The sequence below is a fragment of the Podarcis muralis genome, chromosome 5 (assembly GCF_964188315.1).
Source record: "Podarcis muralis chromosome 5, rPodMur119.hap1.1, whole genome shotgun sequence".
NCBI classification, from domain to species: domain Eukaryota; kingdom Metazoa; phylum Chordata; class Lepidosauria; order Squamata; family Lacertidae; genus Podarcis; species Podarcis muralis.
In genome coordinates this window covers 54,568,845-54,587,713 of record NC_135659.1, presented here as the reverse complement: position 1 = coordinate 54,587,713, position 18,869 = coordinate 54,568,845, and the positions used below count along the sequence as shown (strand labels likewise).

The 18,869-nt window shown below is 44.1% G+C and overlaps 1 protein-coding gene across 1 annotated transcript; it reads left to right on the top strand.

The window, feature by feature from the left end:
• The first annotated feature begins 1,526 nt into the window (after nucleotides 1-1,526).
• On the top strand, nucleotides 1,527-16,628 carry SARS1 (seryl-tRNA synthetase 1). The gene is made up of 11 exons (XM_028733909.2): nucleotides 1,527-1,797; nucleotides 3,567-3,637; nucleotides 5,330-5,410; nucleotides 8,560-8,718; nucleotides 9,804-9,947; nucleotides 10,200-10,355; nucleotides 11,318-11,539; nucleotides 12,645-12,774; nucleotides 14,097-14,254; nucleotides 15,265-15,394; nucleotides 15,949-16,628. The coding sequence occupies exons 1-11, from the start codon at nucleotides 1,662-1,664 to the stop codon at nucleotides 16,104-16,106; spliced, it is 1,545 nt and encodes a 514-aa protein (XP_028589742.1). The 5' UTR covers nucleotides 1,527-1,661; the 3' UTR covers nucleotides 16,107-16,628.
• The last annotated feature ends 2,241 nt before the right edge of the window (nucleotides 16,629-18,869 follow it).

The window sequence follows — 18,869 nt, the reverse complement described above, 5'->3', positions numbered from 1 at the left end:
TTTTTCAATGCTGTTGTGATTGTGGATGTTGTGCATGCTACCCAGTGGCGTAGCGTGGGGGGTGCAGGGGGGGCCGGCCGCACCGGGCGCAACACCTGGGGTTAGGGCAAATCCACAGGTTAGGGGGCGCAAATCCACGGGTTAGGGGGCGCAAATCCACGGGTTAGGGGGCGCAAATTACTTGCCTTGCCCCGGGTGCTGACAACCCACCCTACGCCACTGATGCTACCATTTTACCTTTTAAAAAAATTAAACACATATAGCACTTCTTGCTTTAGCAACAACCAAAGCTGCAAGTTGTACAAATTCAAAACAGTTGCAAGGCATTCGTAGCATCTTGAGACATGTCCTAAATGGGGAGGTGACAACCTGATGACTTTGGGCCCTTTTGGAAGGAAGGGCGGGATCACTGAGCTCCACGAGATTGCAGTAAACCTAGTAATGCTCTCCCTGAAACAGGGAGTGCAAGTATTATTAAAACAATTGTTGTCCATCCAGGCCAGCTATGTGTTGGAAAGCATAGGATCAGATTATTGTTATTTATTTCATAGAATTGCAGAATTGAAAGGGATCCTAAGGGTTATCTAGTCGAATCCCCTCCAATGCAGAATCATACCTGACAAATGGCCACTCAACATCTGCTTAAAAACCTCGAAGGAAGGAGAGTTTTCCCTTGAGTACTAGAGACTAAGAGTGTCTTTGTAACAGCTGTATTTACCAATAGGGACTGGGCCATGGTGGTGCTGTGGTCTAAACCAGTGGTTCTGAATTAGCTAATTACTGATGACCCCTTATCTTTCAAAAGCCAAGTTATGGACCCCCTACTTTTGAAAAAATTGATAACTATGGTAGTTACCTGTGCAAAGCAATTTTTTGAAGAAAATGTGGGGCAGCCCCTAATAAGCAAATAATTTTAGGTATACTAAAAAAAACAACACAAGACCATAAAATTTGTGATCTTACTACAAATTGCCTATCCCCAGACAGTGGGTAAAACTTGTCTTTATTGCTCCACTACAACTGAATAATGGAATTGTGTCCCTAACTTGCTCCTTGACTCACAGTGCTCAAACCAGCCAGCTGGGGGTTCCCAAGTCCTCACTGGGCTCTTACCTTAACATAGCTGTCAACGTTTCCCTTTTTCAAAGGGAAATTCCCCTATTCCGAATAGGATTCCTCGCAAGAAAAGGGGAAAGTTGACAGCTATGTATCTTCAGCGTTAGCAATTGCTGCTACAGTACAATGTTAACCAGCCCGCCCTGGAGCTCTCCTTTACTCTCTTCTGCGCTGTACGCTAGTCTTGCTTTGTAACCCTGACGAGCCCGCCCTCGGCACGGAAGCCTGCCTGGACCATCCCAGCTCCACTTTGCAGAGGACCCGCAGCCCGTCTGAGCAATCGCCACGCTTAGCGCGTGCCCTCCGGGTGGCGCTCTAAACACCCAACGCCCGCCCTGCGCGAGGCTCCTCCTCCTTTACCTCGGAATCTTCTGCGCACGCGCAGCGCCTTTCCCACGCCCGTCCGCGCTCGCAGTGCGCACGCGTGGCCTCGCCGGGCTTTCCTACTGTCGTTTTGCGCCGGGCGGGCTGTCGAGCGTCTTCCTCTGTCCTGAGCCGGCGCCGCTCCCTCGCCCCTCGGCTTCCAGTCGCTGCCCTCCGGCGCCATGGTGCTCGACCTGGACCTCTTCCGCGCCGACAAAGGCGGAGACCCTGAGCTTGTGCGGGAGACGCAGCGGAAGCGCTTCAAGGACCCGGCGCTGGTGGACGCGCTGGTGGCCGCCGACGGGGCCTGGCGGAGATGTACGTGGGGCGAAGGGTGGGGGGGGGTGTCAGCGGGTGAGGTGTCGGATAAGGCTGTAGGGGTGTCGTTAGGAAAGGGGGAGAAGAGAAAGAGCGACGCCCCAGCAGTCCACCCTAAGAGAGCCTTTGCGACCCCGACACGTGTCTCCCCATCCTCACGTTTCTTCCTTGAACCTCTTTCACGCTGCCTCTGTGAGGAGCCGCGTTTGAACCCCTCGCCTCGGTGGCGTCCGGCGAGGGATGAGGGGTGAGGCCCGTGAGAAGAAAGGGGCTCCTCACGGCCGTCTCTTCCCTCCACGCCGTCGTGTGAATGGGCACACAGACCTCTCTCTCTCTCACTCCCCGCTCCCCGGCCATGAGGTCCAACGGGGAGAGATGACCCTGCGGCCAACGGGGTCTTTGCTGCTGCTGCTTTATTTCTAGGCCCCGGTCGAAGGGCAGGTTTGGAGTGGCTCTTTTGAAACATCCCTTCAGAGGGCTTCAGGACGCTCCCATCTGTCTTCTGGACAAACGCCCCCCCCCCCAAGTGTAGGGTGTTGTTGTTTTAATTGTATTTCCCAATTAGGGTTTTCCTCTTTTCGCCGTCCTCTCTGGTGTTTCACAGCTGCATTGCCCTTTAAATGGACGGGCTTGCGATTTGGCAGGATGCTGTTCAGGCATTGGTGCTGCCTAGTCTGATGCAATCCTGCTGTAACCAGCATCATAGAAAGTGACTCTGGCACGCTAGAGCTCATATCAGCCGCAGCACTGCTTCATTTTCTGTGTGCATGTTTCCTTGCCAGCGATTTTGATAACTTGTGTTAAATGCTTTTTACATTGTGCTTTACATTGTGACAAAGCATTGGTAATATTGCCTGCGGTGAAAGATGTGCTTTATTCCCTCTAACCAGAAAATGAGTGGGGGGAAATGGAATGGGCCTGTCACGTCAGGTGCCTGAGACCACTGCTACTCATTTAGAGTCAGATGGAGGTGCACTATATGATCCTATGCCCCAAATCATCTCTCCTAGACTTCATTTTCAATATCTCCAGTATGCGGGTGGTGAAGAGTCTATGAAATGATATAGAATTCAAATTGTAGTACAATAAAATACAAGATATAATAAATTAAAGAAGCCATCATTATAGAATTAAAAGTTATACAGCATCTATCAGTGTGTGTTTAAGTTACTGTAATGAGCAGAAAAATCATTAAGTGATTTGCCAAGACCTTTAACAGTTTTCAAGTAAAGCATTGCCATCAAGTACAGCGTTGCCTGCTGTCTGTATATGGAAATTCTGGAAGTAGGATGAGCAATACTTTCAAATATATATATCCAGCAACAATAACAACTAAAATAAATATGAGATATTCAATTTACTCTAAACTTCATTTTACTGTACCATTCAAAAATCATAATGAGTGTTCAGCATCAGAAGCTGCTTCCTTTGGTAGTGGGAGTGTTCTGTATTTGCAGGCCTCTGAATTGCATCTTCTTGCTGACATTAAATGAGTAAAAGTACCCTATATGCCATCACTTCCCATAATACTTTACAAACTACTATCCTTTCTTAGAGGTTATCTGGGTATTGTAACTTTTGCGCAGTATCATGCATAATATAAGATAAAATCTTCAGTTTAACAGAATGAATGTATTTTAATCTGTGCTACACCCATAGTAGCAGCAGCCGCAGCCGCCAGATAGTTCAATAGACTTATGATTTTGTGTAGAAACTTAGCCTTTAAATGTAGACGCCTCTTAGCATTTTTTCAAATGTTTTCCTTCCAGGCAGATTCCGTGCAGACAATCTGAACAAACTGAAGAACCTTTGCAGCAAAACTATAGGCGAGAAAATGAAGGTACGATTTATTGGAATCACAGCTTCTGATTGGTTATCAAAGCCACTATGATGTATGCCATTATGTTTTGTGATTAACTGTGCTAGAAAAGATGTAGAGTTCAATCAGTGGCATGAAAAATGTCATTAGGGAAATAGATGACTTGACAGATTGGGAGCTGTCCAGAAGAAAAGTGGTATGTCTGAGAGGATGATGATGAGGCAGCATGCTCAACTATACTATTAATTTTAATATTACAGAACACTAAAACACAAAGAGGCTGTCAAGCTGAATTGAGCCCACTATCATCTTAGGATCACAGTCTGATTCCCTCCCACCAAGGAATGAGATAGAATCGCTTAGAACTGACTGGGTGAGGGGAAAGCGAGTTTTATTTATTGACTGGACTTTCAAACTGCCTTTCATACACAGAATCTGAGGGGAGCGTACAACACATATATAAATACAATAAAATAACAAACCTCTGGGCCCTCAGTAGCAGTTGTAAAATACAGATACTAAGACTTTAATCCTTGCAGCTAAATCCCTGAGAAAAGAATTGCATTTTAAGTAAAGAGTGGGATAACATTGCCTCTAATGAGAGGAAGTTCCACAAATGGGCATGTAATGATAGTGTGGGCCCACACGTGTTGGCAGGATCAGGAGACAGGCCTTCTCTTTTACTTATGAAGTGGATTTAGTATCTCCAAATTATTAATTTAACACTTCTGAAAGAGTACTTTTCCAGTTTTATTTCCAATTGATACTGTGTTGAAAAAATAAAGGGTGATACCAGATCTGTTTCTTTACTGCAGGGGTGGCTACCCTCTTCTGCCCAAAGGCTGCATTACCTTTTGACCATGCCTGCAAGGTCAGCATGGCCAAAGTAAAAGTGGGTGTGGCTAAAATGGGCATGTACACCATCATCCCTGCACAGGCATGCAGGACACGCATACGCCACACACAGAGACCAATAACATCCATTGGAACTCTTTATTTCCTCCCCCACCCCCATCCTGTGTGGTGTAGTGGTTAAGAGCGGTAGTCACGTAATCTGGGGAACCGGGTTCGCGTCTCCGCTCCTCCACATGCAGCTGCTGGGTGACCTTGGGCCAGTCACACTTCTTTGAAGTCTCTCAGCCCCACTCACCTCACAGAGTGTTTGTTGTGGGGGAGGAAGGGAAAGGAGATTGTTAGCTGCTTTGAGACTCCTGAAGGGGAGTGAAAGGCGGGATATCAAATCCAAACTCTTCTTCTTCTACTTCTTCCTCTCTCCAGTTTTACTCCTCAAGCTTGCAGGGCTTTAGAATGGAAATGATGGCATCAGAGGCTGCCTCTGCACAAAGTTCTTTGCACTGCCATGAAGAGCAGATTGTAATATTCCACCTGTTTCAGAGCACTCTGATGGTGGCAAAAATGGAATTGTGTATATGAAGAGGGGCTTCCTTGCACAGAGCCCTTAGTTTAGTCATGACCAAGTGGAACTTTGAATTGGTCATTCTGTTCTCCTCACCCACATTAGAGCACTCCAGGAATTGCTGAGAGAGAACATGGCAATGATATGTATGATGGATATTTTATAATCTTTACGAGGAAATGGAAACCAGTGATCTAGGCAGGTTGTCCTTCAAGCTGCATTTGTAGAATATTTTTGTTCTATCACTTTTTTATTTACCGATTGATTGCTTTTTTTTTGTATTTCTACATATATAGAAAAAAGAGCCAGTAGGAAATGATGACCACATACCAGAAAATGCACAAAATCTCGATGAACTTACAGCAGACATCTTAGCAGTAAGTTATTTTCAACGAGTTTCTTATTTGACCATTCACTGGTTTGCAGTGTATTGTATTTGTGAAATATACTCTGGTGTTTGCTTTCCCCCTCACACATTTCACTTGAGCAGCTTCAGATTGGGTGAGGAGCGTGTGTGAACAAGAAAATATGTTAATTGCATTCTGATTCTTTTGTTCCGTTGCGCTATATTAATTGTTCAGTTACCCACTAAACACTAATGTTGGAGCTGTGGTAATTCTCTCCCTATGCAGGTTAGCTAGTGGTTTTTAAAGTGTGTTTTTTCACCTCTCTTATACCCTGAGCTGAAATACAATTTTGTGAGGAGGGGTGGATCTATTTGCCCCTCACTCTGCTAGTTCATCCTTTTCTCATGGGCAAGAGAACTGCGAGGCTTGCCTGTTGTCCACTGCTCAGTCAAGTGGCTATGGATGCTGAGGTTTAGGAAGCTCCTCATCTCCCCTTCCTGCTGTAGAACAGAGGGGGGTGGCATGGCTGGTTCAGCTCTGTGTGGACCATTTGGCTTGGCAGCATTGGAGCCAAACTATTCCCAGCGTTCCTCCAAGTCTTGGAGCTCAGGAAGGAGTGGATTTGCTACATAACTGCTGGGATGACCCCCACATGTCAACCTGGGAATAAAACTCAGGCCACTATACTTGCCAACAGTGACGGCTTATTTACCCTAGCATAGTGAGTGAAAATGTAGGAGCCTATGTTAGAGTAAGGACCAAACTAGATAAGATGTCAGGAGATCTGCAGCCGGGTCTCCTGATGCATTTTTTTGATCAAAGGAGTCTGTGGAAGGAATTTGATTGTGGAAACAATGCTAAAGGAAATTGTTTAACCATTTCCCTCTGCACCGTTTCCTAACTAAATTCTTGCTTTCCTCCCCAAAGCTCCTATTTGCCCCAGGATGGAAAGTATATAGGTTCCCTGTATGAGTGTATGCACATACACCAGGAGCTTTGAATCTGTAGGGGAAAAGATAAAGAATTTTGGTTTTATTAATTGGCCTAGAAAAGTTTGTATTGAAGAAAGCTATATTGAAGAATAACAAATTATTTATTCAGGACAGTTGTTTGCAATTGTAGTTTAAAGAGAAGTATTGTGTCTTCCTTATGTTGTCTAGGATTTGGCCCATTAAGGTTTTATTATGTATCAGAATGTTTGTATAGATGATAATTATGTTGTAATAAATAAGTTTATAATAAAAAATTGAGGATTTTTGGAACATATTTATTCCTTAACTTTGTTTCTGAGAGATTGAGGACTGAATCTGTTGTGTATACTATACTTCTGCTTCCATATATAGCCAGACACATTTTGTTGAACTGTTAACCTGTATTCAGTACAGTTGTTATGCTGGTGGTCCAGAGAAACCTAAAAATGTTTTTTTGGGTGCCTCAAATTAATTCTAAAATAACATTGGGAAGATTTTGGATTATATTCGACTGTCATGTGAAAAGCACTTAAAGTGTGAGCACTGAGCTAAAAACAATGTCCTCTTATGCTACTGAAACAATTTATAATGGGGTGACTTTGGGCCACCACTATCTCACAGTATAACTTACTTCATAGGGTTGTTTTGAATATAAAATGGTGAAGGAGAAACATGTACACCACCTGGTGGTCCTTAGAGAAAAGCTTGATATAAGTGTAACAATATTTTTTTTAAAGGATGTGTGTTTACTATCAAGCAATAGATCATCACAGAGATTTCATACTTGCTATTGTCCCAGCAGCAGCTGCTTCTCTGGGTGTAGAATAAGCCAATGCAGTGATTCAGTAGGAAGCTCAGCTTGTACTGTCTGTGCAGCTGTAGTAAAAAAAGAATAAGAAGCTAAGCCTCCTGCCTTGCACAATCATTTGTCCAGGCACCAGCTGCTGGGCATACATCTTCTGCCATTTTGATAACTCCACAAGTCACAGAATTTCTCCCTCACACTGCAGCCTTGCAGCTGCTACTACAGATACTATAAAAGCTGTATATCCAACAGCAGTTAATTTACCATCTATTGTATGTTCAGCTCTACTGTACTGTGATAGCGGACCTCTGCCCTAGAACTTGCTTCCTCATTTTATTCCTTTCAGTGACAAGCCAAAGTATTTTATACCTCTGGGTTTTTTTATAGGGTTGTTGTTTTGGATTGTTGTTTTTCTCCTGATATTTGTTGGTTACATTATTTTAATTATTGCTTTATTTTGCATTTGACTAGTAAGCACCCTGACAATAGGAATAAAATGTGTTGGTAGAGGATTTTAATAAGTAAACTATTTGCCATGCTTCTTGTTGCTTTACTCATTTTGCCATAAAAGCAGAAAAATGGTGAAGAAGATAGATAGAAGGCTTCGCATGCCAATTGGCACCTTTTGTTAGCAAGCACACTCTGAAGTGAGAAAGATCCTATATATACTAATAGCAAACATGCTTTCTGAGTGTAGGTACTTAATACAGCCAAAACAGCATTGTCCATGCACAAGAGAGAAGCACCAGCAGGCTTTGGAAAACACCAAGGTTTCCAGATGTCTCAAAAAGTGAGGGCATGGCAGGACGGGATGTATGGGAAGGAACCCCAGAGCATCCCAGTGAGGACCAAGCTTGTTCAGTGGGCACAAAATGCTGACAGTTAGCAGGGTGGCGGTGGAATGGAGTATCTTGGAAAAAGACATGGCTGGCTTGCTGTGGTCCTGAACAGAAGCCCTCCACTGTATGGTATTTTATTGCGGAGCTCAATCTTCTGTTATGATAATAAAAACTGAGCAGTAGCACAAAGCATTCTTGCACGGGATACTGTGCTTACATGAGTTTTGGATCAGAAACTTCATCAACCAAACATTGTCTTGTCCTTTGGCCCCCAATTTGTGCCACTCTAAGACTTAAATGTCTGTAATGCATAATGCAAAGCTAGTCCTTGATGAGGCTTTCCATGTGTGAGCCAAAGATCTTATCTGAGCTTCTGCTGGTAGTAAACCAGGTATTGCCTTTTACCCTGAGTTCCATAGAACCAACATTGGTTCTTGGTGATGCTAGACCACCGGCTGAAATGTGAAACTGAAGTTGATAGAATTAGGGTTTCCCAAAAATGGATGTGTTTATTTTCACAAGATATTATTCTTTTCTTATATTAGGCCCACTTTTGTGTTTCAGGGTCTTCAAGTAAGCCAAATAAAGAAAGTTCGTCTTCTAATTGATGAAGCAATACTGAACTGTGATGAAGAGCGCTTGAAGCTGGAGGCAGAGCGGTTTGAAAACCTCAGAGAAATTGGAAATCTCCTTCATCCCTCTGTGCCAATCAGTAATGATGAGGTAGGAGCAAATTCCACACTTTTATATAAATGTGCATGAGAGACTGTGTGTGGTTTGGTTGTCACAGCCTTGTGCATCACTATTAAACTGTCCTGCTGGTAGGGTGAGGAGACGGCAACCTGAAGGTATAAAATCCTGAGGGTGCGAGACAGTAAATCCTAGGTGAGGAGGTTGAGAAGTTTATGCAATTTGTATTCTAAAACAGTTTTCCCCATAGAAAAGAAAGTCACAAATGGAAAAAAAAATCCCAAATTAGCACAAAACCCTGATCTTGTTTAGGAAATGTATGGGAAACAGACTTAGGCTGGAATTCAACATCATGGTATTACAAATGTCGCATCTGTCCAAGCATATCAACCTGCCAGGTGGAACAGTCTCCCCTCCCCCGTGTGCTATTCTGGTGGTTCTCCTGACACCCATCCACCCCCTGAGACAATTTCGGGGGGTGCAGGTCTCATGCAATAGGAAGGCCCATTGTGCAAGTGAAAGCCCCTGCCTTGGGCTTCCACTGACAGGGCCCCTTCGGTGAATCCTACCCATGATGTGTGGCTTGGAACCAACCATTTGTCCAACAAGACAATTTTTTGTTTAATAATACTATTAAGTGAGTCTGATATAATACTGGGCTGGTTGGATTTTGCATTGGAATAATTGCCTAAGAATGTTGCTATGGAGACGTCATACTCATTCCAGTTGTTGGCAAGTAGTAATTTTGAAAGCACTTAAGAGAGTTGCTGGGTGCTTCTGTGACAGCCCTGCAGGAGACTAAAAGACCATCAGATCTATTCCTTGCTTCCTCTGCATCTCAGCCCCTTCACCAGGGCAGAGCAAACCCACACACCACCTTCTCTTCAATCAGCCTATAGGATACAGATGGCAGCATGTCACAAGTAGAGAGCAAATGCAGTGCAGGAAGCTTCTGGCAATTGTAAGTGCTACTGTGCAAGCAAATACCAGCCAGGACTGTGCATATGAACACATACAATTAAATCATGGATGAGATAATCGGCTTGGATTGATATTGTTTCTATTGGGATGTTCAAAGGCCTAGAACAAAACTTTCTCCCTTTTTATCACATGGGTAGGATGCAGATAACAAAGTGGAGAGGCTATGGGGAGACTGCACAGTGAGGAAAAAGTATTCTCACGTGGACTTGGTTGTCATGGTGGATGGCTATGAGGGAGAAAAGGGAGCCATTGTTGCTGGAAGCAGAGGATACTTTCTAAAGGTGAGAACTCAACTTCTTAATCATTGCTATTTATAGGACTGGGAGAATTGGGATCCCAGAAGAAAACTTACTCATTTTGAAAGTTGTACCTTGCTTTTCAAAGCCAAAATACCACCTTCACAAAGTGGTTTGTTTAATATCTAAGCTGTAGAAGACTGTCAGAATGCAATGTTCCAGCCAGTGCCGTTTCAAAATGTGGGTTCTCGGGAGCAGAATATTCACTTACCTACTTTCTTCTTTGTTGTTCTATAGGGTGCCCTGGTTTTTCTAGAGCAAGCTCTCATCCAGTATGCCCTGCAGACACTGCTTAGCAAAGGTTACACCCCTGTTTATACCCCTTTCTTCATGAGAAAAGAGGTGATGCAGGAAGTGGCCCAGCTAAGCCAGTTTGATGAAGAGCTCTACAAGGTAAGGTGGGAAGGGTAAAATTACTGTTTTAGTAGCAAACTATATAAGCTTCTAGGGACGTGGGTGACGCTGTGGGTTAAACCACAGAGCCTAGGGCTTGCCAATCAGAAGGTCGGCGGTTTGAATCCCCGCGGCGGGGTGAGCTCCCATTGCTCAGTCCCTGCTCCTGCCAACCTAGCAGTTCGAAAGCACGTCAAAGTGCAAGTAGATAAATAGGTGCCGCTCCAGCCGGAAGGTAAACGGCATTTCCATGCGCTGCTCTGGTTCGCCAGAAGCGACTTAGTCATGCTGGCCACATGACCCGGAAGCTGTACGCCAGCTCCCTCGGCCAATAAAGCGAGATGAGCGCTGCATCCCCAGAGTCTGCCATGACTGGACCTAATGGTCAGGGGTTCCTTTACCTTTTATATAAGCTTCTAGAAAAGTTTTGTGTTGCTTCCCTTAATGTGTAATCACATTGTCCCTGGAGCCATGTGGAATTTTTCAAGTACTACTGGTAAACTTTCAGTCAAATAATTGACTATTTCAATATTTGTCCTTCATTTCAAATTGCTGCACTCTTCTTTAGGAAGCATTTCTATCATCAGCCACAGTCAGTGCTAATAATTTATGATAATGAAAAGGAATGTTGGGTTGATAGGTTAAAGGTTTTATTAACATTGTTTCTAATCATCACAGGCATTGTGCCATGTCTTCCCCATTTTCTGATCCACAAGTACTTAAACTGTTTGTCATTGGGGGTCAGAATGGTTAGAAATGTTTTCATATGAAAGGTAATTAATGTAGCTAAGTTGTAGCTAAGCAACAACTTAGAAAAACAATTCATAGAAGAAATTATATGATTCAGTGAACCAGTAATTTAGCCCACAAGGGCTTTCATTGGAATGGTCCCCTGAAGCTTTGTCTATGTACATGACATCTTGCTGCACTGGTCTAATTGACTAACATTTTCTACTTCTCAGGTACTTGGCAAAGGCAGTGAGAAGAGCGATGATAACACTATTGATGAGAAATACCTGATTGCTACATCTGAACAGCCAATTGCAGCATTGCACAGGGATGAATGGCTTAAGCCAGAGGACCTGCCCATCAAATACGCTGGGCTGTCTACCTGCTTCCGCCAGGAAGTTGGTTCACATGGCCGTGATACCAGAGGCATTTTCCGTGTGCACCAATTTGAAAAGGTATTGCAGTTGCAAAAGTTATTAATCCAGGGTTGTATTAGTCATTTCACAAACGAGACAATTTCTGTTCACACAACAGAACTTCCCCTTCTTCTCTTCCTCCCCCAACCCCCGCTCCCCTCCAGATCAGATTTGAGGGTGGGGAAGGAGAAGGAAGGAAAGTTAAGTTGCCTGATCAGAAGTTGTTCCACTCACACAATGACTTCGCTTGAGTCAATCCCCAGATAGTGTGTGTTTTTCAGCGATGTGCCGTTGAAGAAGTTTGCATTGTTGAAATATTTTGGGCAATTGAAATGAAATTGGTGTTCCTCTGTAACAGTTTATGGTAACTGAAAGTGTTGTTTATACAGTGGTGCCTCGCAAGACGGAAAGAATCCGTTCCGCGAGTCTCTTCGTCTTGCGGTTTTTTCGTCTTGCGAAGCAAGCCCATTAGCGGATTAGCGCTATTAGCGGCTTAGTGGCTTAGCGGATCAGCTGTTAAGCGGCTTAGCGGATCAGCTGATAAGCGGCTTAACGGCTTGGGGAAAAGGGGGGGGGGGGAGGAAAAAAACCCTGCAGGAACTCGCAAGACATTTTCGTCTTGCGAAGCAAGCCCATAGGAAATTCGTTTTGCGAAGCACCTCCAAAACGGAAAACCCTTTCGTCTAGCGGGTTTTCCGTCTTGCGAGGCATTCGTCTTGCGGGGCACCACTGTATTCAGTAGGAGGCCGATAGCTATTTTTCTCTGTCTCAGTAGTACTTAGAAGCTGATTTATGTTTGGTAACTGAAAGTTGTGTTTGGTTGCATTAGGCTATTGAGTTACATTCACCTCCATTTTATGATTGTGTTCAGAAGTTTTATTTCATTGTTTTTTCTTGGTAAGGATATCTTTAGTAAAATTTGCAGGGTTTCCCTCCCCCCGACTTTTCATGCTGTCAAAATCTTGGGAATCCAGCATTGTTCTCAAAGGAACTGATTTTAGGGGTTGATGTTAAGTCACAGAAGTCACAGAACAGTATAATTATTATATTCTGGGATTCAAATTCCTCTTCGTGTCTATGAAGGATTGTTACTCTTTTGTTTTTTGTTTCCTGCTCTGAAGTTTCTGCTTTTGACCCTTTCCAGATTGAGCAATTTGTCTACGCATCACCTCATGATAACAAGTCTTGGGAGATGTTTGATGAGATGATTGCAACTGCTGAAGAGTTCTATCAATCTCTGGGCATCCCTTATCATATTGTGAATATTGTCTCAGGTTTGTATATACCCCCCAAATAATTTGTACAGTGGTACCCCGCAAGACGAACGCCTCGCAAGACGGAAAACCTGCTAGACGAAAGGGTTTTCCGTTTGCGAGTTGCTTCGCAAGACGATTTTCCCTATGGGCTTGCTTCGCAAGACGAAAGCCCATAGGGAAATCTCCGGGACAGCGGGGAAGCGCAGCGTGTCTTCCCCACTGTCCTCGGACCTCCTCCCGCCGCCCGCCATCAGAACGAAGCTCCGATGCCGGGCGGGGGGGCGGGGACGCGTTCTCCCGCCGCCCGCCATCGGAACGAAGCTCCGATGCCGGGCGGGGGGGCGGGGACGCGTTTTCCCGCCGCCCGCCATCGGAACGAAGCTCCGATGCCGGGCGGGGGGGCGGGGACGCGTTCTCCCGCCGCCCGCCATCGGAACGAAGCTCCGATGCCGGGCGGGGGGGCGGGAACGCGTTCTCCCGCCGCCCGCCATCGGAACGAAGCTCCGATGCCGGGCGGGGGGGCGGGGACACCTCCTCCCGCCGCCCGCCATCGGAGCTTCGTTCCGATGCCGGGCAGGGGGGCGGGACGCGTTCTCCCACCGCCCGCCATCGGAACGAAGCTCCGATGCCGGGCGGGGGGGCGGGGACACCTTCTCCCGCCGCCCGGCTTCGGATGGCTTTCCTGAAGACTTGGGGTGGGAGGAGGGTTTTCCTTCCCACCGCCAACATTCAGAATGCTGTTCTGAATGTTGGCGGTGGGGAGGAAAAACCCTCCTCCCACGCAAGCCCCGGGAACAGAGGGAAAGCGCTGCGCGCCTTCCCCTCTGTTCCCGTACCTGTCCTGAAGGCTTACGGTGGGGAGAAAAGCCCTTCTCCGCACCGCCAGCCTGGCAAGCGGTTTCCCTAGGAACGCATTAATTGATTTTCAATGCATTCCTATGGGAAACCGTGCTTCGCAAGACGAAAAACTCGCAAGAAGAATAAACTTGCGGAACGAATTAATTTCGTCTTGCGAGGCACCACTGTAGTGTTCATTGTGGCCTGCACCCTAGAAAGTGTGCACACAATTGCACCTGACAGCCAGTAATCTCTGGTCGTTTGTATCAGGATTTATTTGCTCTAACTGTAAGACCTGTAGTATCTCAGCATGCAGCCATGTACTCATGTTTATTGTCCAGACTAACACACATTCTAATTGAGGAAAATGACCACAGATCTCCTTGTTACTCTTGGTTTCATTCTGTATCCAAAACTATGAGAGGGGTGAGAAAGGCACATCTTTCAGTTCCCATTATTAGAACACTGAATCAGTACCTAAATGCCACCTCATGTTGTTACAGGTTCCTTGAATCATGCTGCCAGTAAGAAGTTGGACTTGGAGGCATGGTTCCCAGGTTCAGGAGCTTTCCGTGAACTTGTTTCTTGCTCAAACTGCACTGACTACCAGGCACGTCGGCTGCGGATCCGTTATGGACAAACTAAGAAGATGATGGACAAAGTAGGCTGCTTTGTATATTTTACACATACAATTCTCCCAGTGCATCTTTTACAATATACTGGTGTTCTAGTTAAATAATGATTTGGGTTCTTAAGAAGGTGCTGCTAGTTACCCACTGTAGCCTTCAGGAAAACATCTGCCTTTTTGCTTTAGTCTGATATGTTTTTTCTATTCACCATCTGAGTTGATTGTCCCAATAGGGTTGCAACTTTGAGTCCTTGCTAGGGAGACAAGTTGGCAGTGATGTTGATTCTGGAGATCTAACAAAAATTGGAAAGGCCCTGTTAATTTCCATAATTTCCCATAAAGATCCAGATTTTCTGCCTGTCATTTTGTCTCACTACTTCTTCTGTGATGCTGCCATGGAAGTGACCAGTTTGAGAATGGTCCACTTGCCAGTTGAGAATTACTGACTGCTGCCAAGGAGCCCTAGGATTGCTTTCTTGAAAAAAGTAAAAAAATTAAATCCCTTAAAATTACGAAGAGTGTAGAAATGGAAACCTGAAGAATGAATAATCATTGGGCTTTCCTTTTCTTTTTTAGATTTTTTATTTATTTGAAAGACAGAAGTTGTATCCAGTGAAGTCAAACAACCCCTAATAGTTACTTGGTGTTCAGATATTGGACATTAGTAAACAAACCAACATTCGTACAAACACATTTACTCAGTTATTTTCATTCTCACAATTATCACAGAAAAGGAGGATGTTATCTAGTTCAATCTACAGTGCAATCTACCTTGCTGCTTCTAAAATGTTTAGATAAGGAAGTCTGTTGCAGAGCGATTGGTTAAGCTAGAAAATGTTAGTTGTAGTGTCCCTAAATTGGAACAACTCTTTATTAGACTGAAGGCTCTGCCTTTTCAGATGACTGAGTAACAGAATGACAGATTAGGTTTATTGGAATGGTTATTTTGGAGATGGTATTTATCCTCTTCAAAAATGTGTTTTCGTGCTGCTGCTTTTACTTGCTGGAGAATACTAAGAACATGAAATGTTCTGCCCTCAAAGGTGGAGTTTGTGCATATGCTCAATGCCACGATGTGTGCTACAACACGTGCTATATGTGCCATCCTTGAGAATTACCAGACAGAGGAAGGAATCATTGTACCAGAGAAATTAAGGGACTTCATGCCGCCAGGTAATAAAAGGAAAATGCTTGTTGCCCTCTCCCTCCCCATAGCTATCCATAATTGTGTATTTTATACCATCTAATCGTCCTTGTTGTCTGAGCCTAACAACTCTCCTCAACTCATAAAACAATTGTGACGATTTCCTCCTGTCTAAAGGGTTATATCGCGTATGACTTGCATTGTTTCTTCTCTTGACACTAAACAGAGAATTCATTACAGTTGCTATTTTTACTGACACATAACATTTCAAAAGTTCTGTCATACTTATTTTGAGTGCTAGCTTTGTGCCCAAGAGCATCACCACCAGTTTAGGAGCAGTATGTAAGAGGATGCAGGTGGGTCTCTCTGGTCCTTGGCTGGAAAAGGGTGGGTAAGCTCAGGTGTGCTGTCCCTAACACCTGCCTACTTTACTTTGTTCAAGGACATGGGGTAAATTAATCAAGGTGACTTGGTGTGTAAAATTGGTGTGATGTGTGAGAACAGAAGGGGAGGATTCTTGTTGATACTTCCTTTGTAGAAGTGTTCACTCTGTTATCTTGCTCTGCCTTCTTCCTCCTTTTAGGCCTGAAAGAAATGATAAAATTTGTAAAACCTGCTCCTATTGATCAGGAACTTTCCAAGAAGCAGAAGAAACAGCATGAGGGAAGCAAAAAGAAATCGGCTGGTGGGGACTGTGCACTGGAAGGAAAGATGCAGAACATGGATGTGAACAGTCCCTAAAAGGGATCTATGTGTCACTTTTTCTGAGATTGCACAGTTTAGTGCATAAAGCTGCAGGGGGTCCTGGATATGAATTCCTGCTTTGTCTCATCCCTCCTGTCACCATGGGCAAGTTACTTTTTTCCATCTCGGCTTCCACCCTCTGTAGCCTGGGAAGATGTTCCTTCCCATGCTGGCTCTGAGGATCCACTGGTGTTTGTTTTCACATTGAATGTGGAAAGCACTAGAGGTGCTGACCAGTTCCCCAGAAGTCTGTATGTCTTACATTATGTTAATTATCCATGGAAACAGTTTCTATTCAAACCCCTAGTTGCAAATCCAAGCAGAGGGAACAAACTGCTATATCATGTTTATTTGCTGAAAATCTCTGCTGAGCAGAAGCAACACTGGGATAAAGCAAAGATCAAAAGGGAAAATAAGTATAGGCATGTGGCGTTTTACTGTAAAGACAGTCTTTGCATAGTCATAGGATTTTACCTGATATGGTGGCACTCAGTGAATAAAGCAAGCATTGAAAAAAAATGATGCTTTTCTCAGTTTTATTTTATGACTTCTGTATTTCTTGGATTCCTTTAACAACATTACTTGTATCTGCTCACATATGAAGCGGACTGTTTTACACAGATGTGTAAGAGGCCATAGTTTGCAGATATGAAATGCAGGTTAATAGAACCCAACTTTTTGTTTTGTGTAAGTACTGGCCTATTAGCTGTATGCCTTCAAATACATTTGTGCAGTACTTCCATGTCAGCATTATAACTTGGCCAGTATCTTCCATTTACCTCAGTTATCTGTAATTTTCTGGATATTTAATTCATTCAAATTGTAATATTTAATATTATCTGTGGAATTTGCATAGCAAAAAGGAGTTCCATATCAGATGAAAGACAGAAATTGAGAGTGCATGTCACCAAGCTTTTAGCACCCCAGGATGCAATTAATCTGGTCCTAAAGACTTGAACTCATCTAACATAGATGAGTATTTCCTGGCCAGCTCCTTATCAATCTGGAATTTCAATCCTACCCTCTTAACTGTTCAGGTTACCTATATGAGAATGCACAGGGTTCCTCTTTGGAGAGAAGACACAAAGGTAAATAGGAGTTGAGCAATTAGCTCACACTAAGCAGTTGTCTGGAGAAGGTGGAATGTCCAGGCATCTTCCATTCATATCAGAGGTGAAGAAACAGCATTTTACAAGCTTCAAACAGCAATTTCCTTGCTGGGAAAATTTCCTACCATCTCCAAACTTCCATTCCTTTTTGATGTGTCTTTGGGTTGTGTTGACCTATCCATATCTGACATCACTGGTGACCAACAAAACACTCCTTCCACTCCAGTGCACTTAAAAAAATCATCAAGGATTTTCTTTCCTTTAATGTAGCCTTTTCAATAATCTGAAAGAAGTTATCAGATCAACAGTAGGAGGGACCTTTTAAGCTACCCAGGGGAATTTTGGTCCATTAATCCAATTACATCTACTCTGAGTATCTGAAGAAGTATCTGAAGAAGTGTGCATGCACACAAAAGCTTATACCCAGAACAAACTTAGTTGATCTCGTAAGGTGCTACTGGACAATTTTTTTCGACTGCATCAGACCAACACGGCTACCTACCTGAGCAGAACATCGTTGGAGACAACCCATGTCTTTTTAGGCAAGAGGCTGCAAAAGGGCCAGAATTTTCCCCTATAAGTAAGTTTGAGAGGCATGCTTTCGTCTTACCAGCTGGTGGCAGTAGAGACACCATTTCTCCATCATTTGTGCTTTCCCTTTCATTACAAAAGGCAAAGAAATCCCTGTTGGTTGATAAGGAGTGGAAACCTTGAGTCAGACAATTATGTTTATCAGGACCAACCAGTATGTCACAATATAGCTAGCTCTCCAATAACTCTCTATTAGACTCATACAGTGGGAGGGGAAAGGGTACCCCTGATTGATGTTGTACCCACAAAATATGCATTTAGTCATGGTCTTAAGATTAAGGTAAGAGGAAATACCAAAGTTGCAGTTTACTTGCTAAGTCCAACTTCATTCAGTAGGATTTCCTCCCAGGTAAATCAGTGTAGGATGCAGCCTGTTCGTGCCTAATCATGCTGCTGCTGAGCAGAAAAAATACAGTTTCTTAAATAGTTTCCTAGATTGAAAGAACAGAAATAGTGGAATCATAGAATCTTAGAGTTGGAAGGTGTCCCAAGAGTCATTTAGTCCAACTCCCTGCAATGCAGGAACCTCAACTAAAGCACCCATGACAAATGGCCATCCAGCCTTTGCTTCAAAACCTCCAAGGAAGGAGAGTCCACAACCTCTTGAGGGGGACTGTTCCACTGTCAAACAGCTCTTAACTGGCAGAAAGTTATTCCTGATGTTTAGTTGGAATCTCCTCTCTTGTAACTTGAATCCATTGGTTTGAGTCCTGTCCTCCAAAGCAAGAGAACACAAACTTGTTCCCTCTTCCATATGACAGCCCTCAAGATGGCTATAGATGTTGGGAAAGATGGAGGGCACAAGGAGAAGGGGACGACAGAGGATGAGATGGTTGGACAGTGTTCTCGAAGCTACAAACATGAGTTTGACCAAACTGCGGGAGGCAGTGGAAGACAGGAGTGCCTGGCGTGCTCTGGTCCATGGGGTCATGAAGAGTCGGACATGACTAAATGACTAACAACAACAACAATAGCAAAAGATCCCATTTCAGCAAATAAATTTAGCTGGAGAAGTGCAGCAGTTTTCCAGGCACAGTAGCATGCCAGGTATATATGTTTG

What these genes read in the sequence shown, in the direction of transcription:
- SARS1 (XM_028733909.2), top strand. Translation starts at nt 1,662, where the DNA reads ATGGTGCTCGACCTGGACCTCTTCCGCGCCGACAAAGGCGGAGACCCT. An exon ending in TTACAGCAGACATCTTAGCA is followed by an intron (nt 5,411 to 8,559) that starts GTAAGTTATTTT and finishes TTTGTGTTTCAG; the next exon opens with GGTCTTCAAGTAAGCCAAAT. An exon ending in TTGATGAAGAGCTCTACAAG is followed by an intron (nt 10,356 to 11,317) that starts GTAAGGTGGGAA and finishes TCTACTTCTCAG; the next exon opens with GTACTTGGCAAAGGCAGTGA.